At 42.9% G+C, this 8,965-nt stretch overlaps 1 protein-coding gene across 1 annotated transcript; it reads left to right on the forward strand.

The window, feature by feature from the left end:
- Positions 1-2,077: 2,077 nt before the first annotated feature.
- LOC119744361 lies at positions 2,078-7,503 on the forward strand. Its single transcript, XM_038220243.1, has 3 exons — positions 2,078-2,272; positions 4,080-4,416; positions 5,919-7,503. The coding sequence occupies exons 2-3, from the start codon at positions 4,127-4,129 to the stop codon at positions 6,058-6,060; spliced, it is 432 nt and encodes a 143-aa protein (XP_038076171.1). The 5' UTR covers positions 2,078-2,272; positions 4,080-4,126; the 3' UTR covers positions 6,061-7,503.
- Positions 7,504-8,965: the final 1,462 nt, after the last annotated feature.

The raw sequence follows: 8,965 nt of genomic DNA on the forward strand, positions 1-8,965 counted from the left end.
CGACTTTCATATAAAATTCGAGAAAAAGCACCATCAACTCCCCAGATGCTCAGGACGAATCAAATTATCGCTTGTAGTTCGTTGTTTCACATTCTGCCTTTTTTTTAAGGGGAAGGAGGGGGAGGCGGGAGGGGTATGTGCATGATGGTTCCTTATGGATGCCTGGCCAATTCTATACTGTTCCGGTATAGGCTTAGCATAATGCCTACATTTCTAAGCGTTTGGTCATTCATGGTAATCTCATTTCCACTGGAGAATAGAGTAACTTTCTGGTCCAATCAGATTGTATGTTTGTTAGAAAAAAACAAAGGCCCTCGGTCCAGTTCAATTAATGCTAGGACCCCAGACAGTCCTGGCTTAATCGAACTCTGCCATTATGGTCACCGTGTGCTTAGAGAGAAATAAGTGACAACACAATGCAACCTCGATATTTACTCCACTTGCGCTGCCTACAATTCCATTACATTTTTATCAAACGTCCGTCGAGTTAGTAGTCAACGTGGCGCCGAACAGTGTCGATTAATCAAAGTTTTGAGTCCGATACCCGGAGTCAGCCTCAGGCGCGGTTCTAGAACCAATATTTTTTTTTTGGGGGGGGGGGGGGGGGCTAGCACGGTGGATCCAGAATTTTTATCAATAGGTGGGGGGGGGGGGGGGTTTAGCCATATTTTCAATGGGGAGCGCCAATAACATCCTAAAATCATTCACAATATATTAACTAATGCACCCTTGTCACGGCTATTTCTTCTTTAGGGGGAGACCGTTCGCATGTACATCACAATCCTTCTTTTTGCTAATGCAATTTTTTTTTACGGAATTTATTTGGGGGGGGGGGCTAGACAAAATTTTTGGGGGGCTACAGCCCCCCCCCCCCCTAGCTCCCCCGTAGAACCTGGTCAGCCTACTGTCGATGTCGTTATTCTATATCTTAAACTCACTGAGACACTGACTAAATAACTGAGTTACTGAGTAGGCCTATAAAAATGTCTGGCCGGAAAATGTATTCTACCCCAGGCTCATCAAAAAATCATTAATATTGTTGATATGGGAGGGGGTGTTGAGTCCAAGCCTCTCAGGCGTACTGAAGGTATGTCCTGGTCAAGGGCGGATCTAGAACACAATTTTTTTTGGGGGGGCAAATTTTTTTTTGTGTCTCCCAAAATGTGGGTCAAAAAATTACGGCGAAGGGTTCGGGGCCCGCTTAAGGGCCCCGATCAATTTTTTGGATTCTCGATGCTCTGTGGTGCGATCTGAGGCAATTTCTGACCACTTTAACCAATGGTTTTTTTTAGGAAAAGATGGTGGTGTACTCATTGCCTGCCTTTATTGCGACGTCACATAAAAAAAACCAATTGGTTTCGTTGGGTTTTTTTGGGAGGAGGGGGCATGGCCCCCTTTGCCCCCCCCCCCCCTGGATCCGCCCTTGGTCCTGGTGGGGTCCCATGTGGCATGCGCAGCCCCCGGAAATTTATTTTGCAGTCTACGATAATTTCTCCTGCACTGTATGTAAAGCAATAAAGAATATGTATGTAAAAGTTATTTTTGGCCCCATTTTATAAGTCATAACATAATAGTCAGCGGCTGAACGGGGGCCGGGCTGTTGCGACCCCCTCAGATCCGTTACTAGTGTAAACAGGTCTTGATCTGTCTACGCAACTATGCAATTGTGCCGGGGGGGGGGGGGCTGGGGGGGGGGCTGGGGGTGGGGCTGGAACATTTCATGGGGGGCGTCATGTAGATCAATGATATTTTTTTTAGAAACTCAAAATCTCAGGGTGGGGGGGGGGGGGGCGACTGGGGGGCGACAAGGTTTCATGGGGGGACTGTCGCCCCCCAGGCCCCCCCCCCCCCCCCCGTGGCTACGCCACTGCTTACACAGATGTTCCAAAACATAAAGGTTTTTGGAAGTACTCGGCTTCGATTATGTGACCATGTCATTTGCCACTCGGATATTTTAAACATAAATACAAATCCCACATGCTCGCTACTCTGTCTCTGTCTAGTTATGGTTAATGCGGCCAACATCGGCCTCCGTACCTTATTACAGCAAAGTGCAGAGCTGGCATGTGTCATAATGGGGAATTCCCCAAATGCGCGGGTGGATGATGTTGCAACATTTGCGGAAGTTAATGCGATGCAGTTTTTCAAGATGAACGTTTGAGTCCCTTTGTTTTAAAATTTCTTCAATTCACCAACCTTCTCCGATATCGCGTGGCGAGGGAACTACACAACATTGTCAATTCTGGCCGACTGAATTACGGTATCCGACGGAGTAAGTTGTGCATGCACATTAGCACAGCAGTATACTGGGTACTAGACAAGACAAATGCACATCTTTGCACAATGCACTCATCAGTGGGGTATGGCACACAATACATGTACATGTATTTTGCATTTGAACCACGGAGCTTTTGTTGAACTACAGAGAGGCCTGAGACAATTTCCCAAGCGTGGCAAATGTCCTATTAATATAGTGCGCGGTGTTATAGCCAGACGGCCCCCACCAAAAGCACCATAATAATTTTAAGTCGTAGATTTATTTTTGTCATTAACACTGCATACTCTAAAGAAATCCCTGGTCACATTGGTTACACACCTATGTTCGGACACACCTATGTTGCGGCAAACCCATGTCTCGACACCCCTAGCTATGTTCCGACTGCACATATTCCTATCCCTAACCCTAACCCTAACCCTGTAACCCTAACCCTTACCCTAACCTTAACCGGGAGTAACGCAATCTTATGTGCAGCTTGTCGGAACAGAGGCGTGTCCGAACATAGAGCAGTCACCGTCACATTGACCCAGCATCCGGATTCTATTTGGCCTAGTGTTCAGGGTCACTTTTCATGGACACTCTTGGTCGAAAACGACATTTCTCCATGACATCAAAAGTGTCATTTTGAACCAGAAAAGGATAAGGCCAAATACATAGAACCCGGATGCCGGTTCAAATCTGGCCAGGGACTTTTTAGAGAGCAGGATCCCATAGCGAATGGATGTTCATTGAATGAATTTTGTCATAATTTTTGTTAACTGGTTGTATTTTGTTCAGTGGTTTATACAATTTGTGGAATGTAGCTCTAGGTCAACACAGGTTTCGTCCTGGGATGCACATGGTGGTTGTATTTTGTGTAGTGATTGTTATACAATTTATGTAGCTCTATGATTTCATCATGGGATGATGAACCACAAGCAGTGGCTAATTTTATGGGGCTGCTGATGTACACACAAAAGGCACAGGAAATATTTTAGCTAAAAAAGTGTTATACCAGGCCAAAAGACATGGAAGATAGCTTCTGACCTGCAGGTCCTCATGCAGGTCCTTAGGCACAGAAAACTGCTGAGCATGCCCGTTTTATGTTAAGTAGTTCAATGAAACTGGCCCAAGGTGGGCCGTATTTATTTGTATCGGTGGATTTCTCGTCTTGATCTTTCGTAGTTATGTCTTCTCCATTCTCCAACACAAGCTGCAAGTTAATATTGTCACACTTGCTGCCGTTTCACCGTACTGAGTAGGTGGGGGAGTGTGGCCTAGGGTAAGGATCAGGGCCACTTCACCCCCACTTGCTCGAGTCCACGCAGGAGTGTAAATGGGTACGGTAGCGGCAGAGCCGGCAGTAGCTGGGGAGTAACCTGCGCCATCAGATGGACTAGCACCCCATCCAGGTGGAATAGAAATCGTCCCAGTCGTTTCATGCTATACTGACACCGGAGATAAATGCCGGCCTGATGGGCTGCATTGGCTCGTGATAGACATTACTTACTTTACATCAGGAATCAGTTGGCATAGTGGTTCTTTCCTCGCCTTCCATGCACCTTTGTGACATTGGCTCGATTCCTGCCCTGGGCCACATGTGGATTGTAGTTCCAGTCCACCTGATTCCGTAGGTTCCCCCAATTAGAGTCTTTTGGGTTTTTTCCACCTCCAACCTCTAAAACTGTAATTTCTTCAGTGTCTAATTCTCTTTCAACATTTAGGAATCCTTGGTTTCATTACCAATACTACATTTCGCTGCCTATTTATAATCAAAAGATGATGGATATGAACGTGTGCTTTCTTTTACATGTATATCCAGCCGGGCAAGTACACGTCTGTAGGTCAGCCAACTTTTTTTCCCACAATATGGCAAGGATCATCAGAGCAGTGATGGAGGAAGACTTCGATGAACCGGTGGATCCCCGGGACATCCCCCGCGAGTTCGCCTTTCAGACGGTCCACGGCAGGGCCCTCTGCCGTGGCTGTCGAAAGTGCAAGAAATCGTGGAGTACCTACCTGGCCTGGCTAACGCTGGACCTGCGCGGCCAGCGCATCGCCAAGAGCTGGCAGCAGAAGTGCCAAAGCTGCCAGACGCCCAACCAGCTGTGGTTCCCGCCTGAGGAACTCGAGCGCATGGTGGCAGTTGCAATCGAAAGGTGGGGTGGCTAACATTTTATCGGCTTAAAGGTTTGCATGGTTGACATGAATGGGAGGTTTGCAGTAACACAATACGAATGATATCTCGTTGTGAGTCTCGTGGTTCTGAGAAGAACCAGTTCATTTACTCGACGTTTCGAACAGTATGCTCTGTTCGTCATCAGGAGACTGCCAGACGCTGTTGGTGTAGTAGTTTAAGAAGTGGATGCTAAGTTCAGTGGACCGTTAAGGTGGGAGATTCCAGAATCTGGCAGTCTCCTGATGACGAACAGAGAAATACTGTTCGAAACGTCGAGTTTAACAACTGCATGTTCCTTCGTAGAACCCACACACCTCACAAAGAGATATCACTCACATGGTGATAACGCAATTATTTATCGGCTTGGCTATTTTTGTTTCTCAAAATTTGTCTAATCTCATGCAGTCGATCAACCTTGCGGTCGAAAGGTTTTCCATTAGAGACATGCTTTCTAATTTCCAAACGATTAAGAGCGAAAATAACTAGTTTGGATTAAAATACTTTGGATAAAGAATCACCGCAGTGGAAACGAGTGAAAATTCGATCTTTCCGATTGTAAGCAATGAATTAAACTCGTCTTTTCCCTATAGTTTCAGTCGGATCATGGAGGTCTCCTTTTCGTTAGCTTTAATCACTCGTTAATTGGAATTAAGAGACCGATATCACCAACACCAAATCGTGATGTACATTTTAGTGAAGAGATAATGCCGGTTATTCATTACTGTGATTACATTTTGATAATAAGTCAACATTTATAGAGTTCGTTCGATCGAAACGAAGGTCCCATAAGGGTGCTTGTGCCGACAAATCACTAACGAAATATTTCGAATGAAGAGCAAAGATAGGCCTATGTGAAGACTTCCGCCATGATCAGTGCAAGTAAGTAATGGCCAGGAAGTTGAGTCCGGACCAACGTTTGAACCAAATTACGGGATCAAAAGGAAAGTCCAAGAAATTAGATATCACCGGCACCCCTGCATTGGTCGGATGGTTGGAGGGTACTCCCTAGTGTTAATTGTTTGTCAAATTTTAATAAAGGCATATGATCTTACAAAATCATTTGCATTTACCCCCCAAAGTAACCTACCGAATCATAAGAACAAAAACTTTAATACTTGGATTTAGCGATCGCTGGTAATAAACACCCCCTTGACATTACTAAACACCCCTTGACATAGTCTGGCTTGCTGTCATTTAGAAGAAATCACTGTAGGTGGTGCCAACGATCAGTCAACTGATTGATTTTTGGAATAAACAGTTATGTAGAAGAAATCGTATTTTGTGATCCACAATTGTGCATGCATGTTTTTTCACTGTTTTCTCGAAAAATGTAATATCCACTGAGCTGAAACTTTCACTAGTTAGGTTTTGAACATTCGTCTTTGGATTTTGAACGGTATTATTAGAAACGAACAAAATGCTTGAAAAGCAGTTACTAAAATTTAGAGACTAATGTTCTTTGATATATGTTTTCCTTTGAAGGATGTGGAAATTGCAAGATGGCACTTACGTGTCTGGAAGGGGACAAAACCAAGACCGGCCCGCCCCTCATCTTCAGTCATTATGCGAGAGGTGCGAGTACGGAAGGCGAAAGTGTTGGTTAGGCAGAGGAGGTGGCCAATAAAACCACACCGAGTTCTTACAAAATTGTTTGCATGCTGTTTGGAAAGTCGTATCCACCTTTTAATAGTGGTGCAATTTCCAGCTTTGTGTTTTTGAAGGCTCATAATAATTATGCAGCTTAAGACATTTATAGAATTCGTTGAAACCTTGAATTTGCATTAGTTGATCCAAAGAACCACATACAGTTGATTGTGTTTCAGTTATAGACTGAATATCTGTTTTGTTTGAATGTTCATTTAGTTTTTAATTTAAGGACTATACCTTGAATGATAGTTGAAATCTGAAATCATTTTAAATCAAGCAATGCAACTTTGTTAACTTATATTTCTTTAGGAATCTGTAAAATAACGATTATTTTGTTTCAATTCGTATGTATATTTGTTGTGACCTGCCAAAGTAAAAAAACTTGCAGGCGGTCATAAAGAAGGCCAAAGTCCGCATACAACCCGAAGTCTGGTGTAAATGATAGATATTTCTGAAATAACGCAAGGAAGCAGATCATAAACATTACCATAATTCTAAACATATTAACATAAAACGGCAGTTCACATCGGTATGTGTAGCATCTTTAAAAACAAATCCCACACGAAACAAACACGCAAGCATATTGACTGACAAACAATACAACTATACATGTGTACCATCAAAATACCGAAAGCAGGCAAACACAACACAAAGATACACGGAATGATACTCAACTACAAAACATGCACAAACTTAGAGATAAAACAACCAGTCTTTTAGTTACAATGATGACATCAGTGAGCTGAGAACTCAACGAAAATATGGAGGGTTTATGTGGCAATAGACATTTTGCGCGATGCACCCTCAATAAGGACAGTTTTTGTTATTTAATTAAATTCACTGACAGAGAAAGTACGATGTGTCTATACTACTCATGGACATCAGAGAGGAACAAAGGCCGTGTTCTCGGATGTGGCTATAGACCGTTAGAAACATGTTCACGTTGATCTTCCTCAGAGTTGAGTCAGTTGACCACTCCGTATCGGCGTCGGGCTTGTCGAAGTTGGATTTAATTTCAATGAAATATAAATCTTTACAATTAACATGAATGATGCAACATTTTCTTTATACCTTTACCGGCGTGCTTTTTTGAAAATGCTTGCTAAATGGCGTACCACCGCTAAACTGCATGTTGCACATCAAGCGCTACAAATGTTGAGACAAAAACACGCATTATACAGATTACTTGATATTCAGTTTCTTGTAATTTCTCTTGGCACAATCATTACTTGCAAATTACCCAGTTTCTTACCAACCAAATGTTGTTTTATGGAAGCCGCAAACAGGAATCATAAGTATATATGGATCAGTTTCATGGAAAGGAGTCACACATTTATATATTATTTTGTACTAAAAGGGATGCAATATCCTGCATATATATTTGTCTTTTTTGCCGCCGCCGCCAATTCGGGATTTTTGTCCGAGTAATTAAACAATTAATTGTTGTTCAATGAACTGATAGTTTGCATTGTTCCTTGTTATGTTTTGGATAGGAACTGTTTCTCTCACATCAGTTGACATTAAATGTTGGAATATGTCTTTAATCGCTCTTTACCACTTTTTTGATTCATTTGTTCAAAATGTAGTGAGGTGCCAAATAATTGAATATTGTCAGCATTTTTCTTTCAGGCTTAATTAGCCACTACTCTTGTCGGTTCCCGTTGTGTATAGCCGCGTTGTATTCTGGGTATAAGTGGAATATCTCGTGCGCGCTTAGACTGTCGGGACCATATGTGATTCATTATTGTGTGCGTTCGAGTAGCTACATAGTGCATACACAGGGTTTAATTACACTCGAGGAAGCCACACAATGAGGCTATAAACTGGTTCGAGGTTACAGTGTATTCGCCTGGCATTCTGGGAAAATTAAGGTCAAAGGTTGTTGCGTGTTGGGACTTTAACATTTAAACACACCAGGCATACTGTCGTCTGCTCCAATGGTAAAATGGAATTAGTTTTATCATTGCAACCAGATCAATAATTTGGAATAGGCCAATTTTATCTGGGTCATAAATCACTTCATTGTGTAAATACTCAATTCGTATCCATGTTCCCTCCATCTTCAGTCTATAGCTAGCCACGAAATCGTCCGGTTACGTCATGCATTAAAGGCGGGAAGCCAGAGACCCGCTCGCGAGCTGGAGCAGTGGTGGTTGACACCCGACACGGGTATCACACGATGGCTAATCGAACGCTCTCGTGCAAGTTTGACTAAGGCCTGTAAGTTACTCGAATGCACCCATAATGTGCATTAATGTACTACACAATTGAGCCTACTACATTTTGGCACATTGCAGTGCATGCAGTCGCGATGGTGAGTCAATGTGTGACCCATGATGAGTTAACCTGTTGACCCATCAGACTGTCATAGAAGTTTCTTATAGTGTTGAATAACAATTGGGCAAACTAACAGTTCAAAGTCAGTTTTTACATTTTGAATCGTGCATGATGACGAAAACAAGTGCCACTGAGGTACCGTCTCTTACTTGGACATCTGTTATAATTTGAGCAGTTGCTGAAACATCGCACAAAACGTTGCTCGCAGATAAACTGTTGAGTAATTTTCGTGCGAAGCGTAAATTAGTTGAGAACTGACCTGTAAATTGCGTCCCCCAAAAAGAAAGTTCGAGGAAAGACAGAACACATATGGTAGCTTGTTCTCAAAATTGCATTTAGATCAGACGTCACCCTATTATACATGTAACATGACTTCAGAATAAGAAAGAAAATAGCTACAATCACGTGACATAAGTTACATTATTACCCGATTTTTGTGCGCATGCGTGTTGTGTTTTTTTGATGAACAAGGATGAATAAATAAACAACCATGCGCACCCATTGTCTGCCAAAGTGCCATGTGTGACTCAACCGCGTTCCCAGGG

The sequence above is a fragment of the Patiria miniata genome, unplaced genomic scaffold, assembly GCF_015706575.1.
Source record: "Patiria miniata isolate m_02_andy unplaced genomic scaffold, ASM1570657v1 HiC_scaffold_7, whole genome shotgun sequence".
In the NCBI taxonomy this organism is placed as follows: domain Eukaryota; kingdom Metazoa; phylum Echinodermata; class Asteroidea; order Valvatida; family Asterinidae; genus Patiria; species Patiria miniata.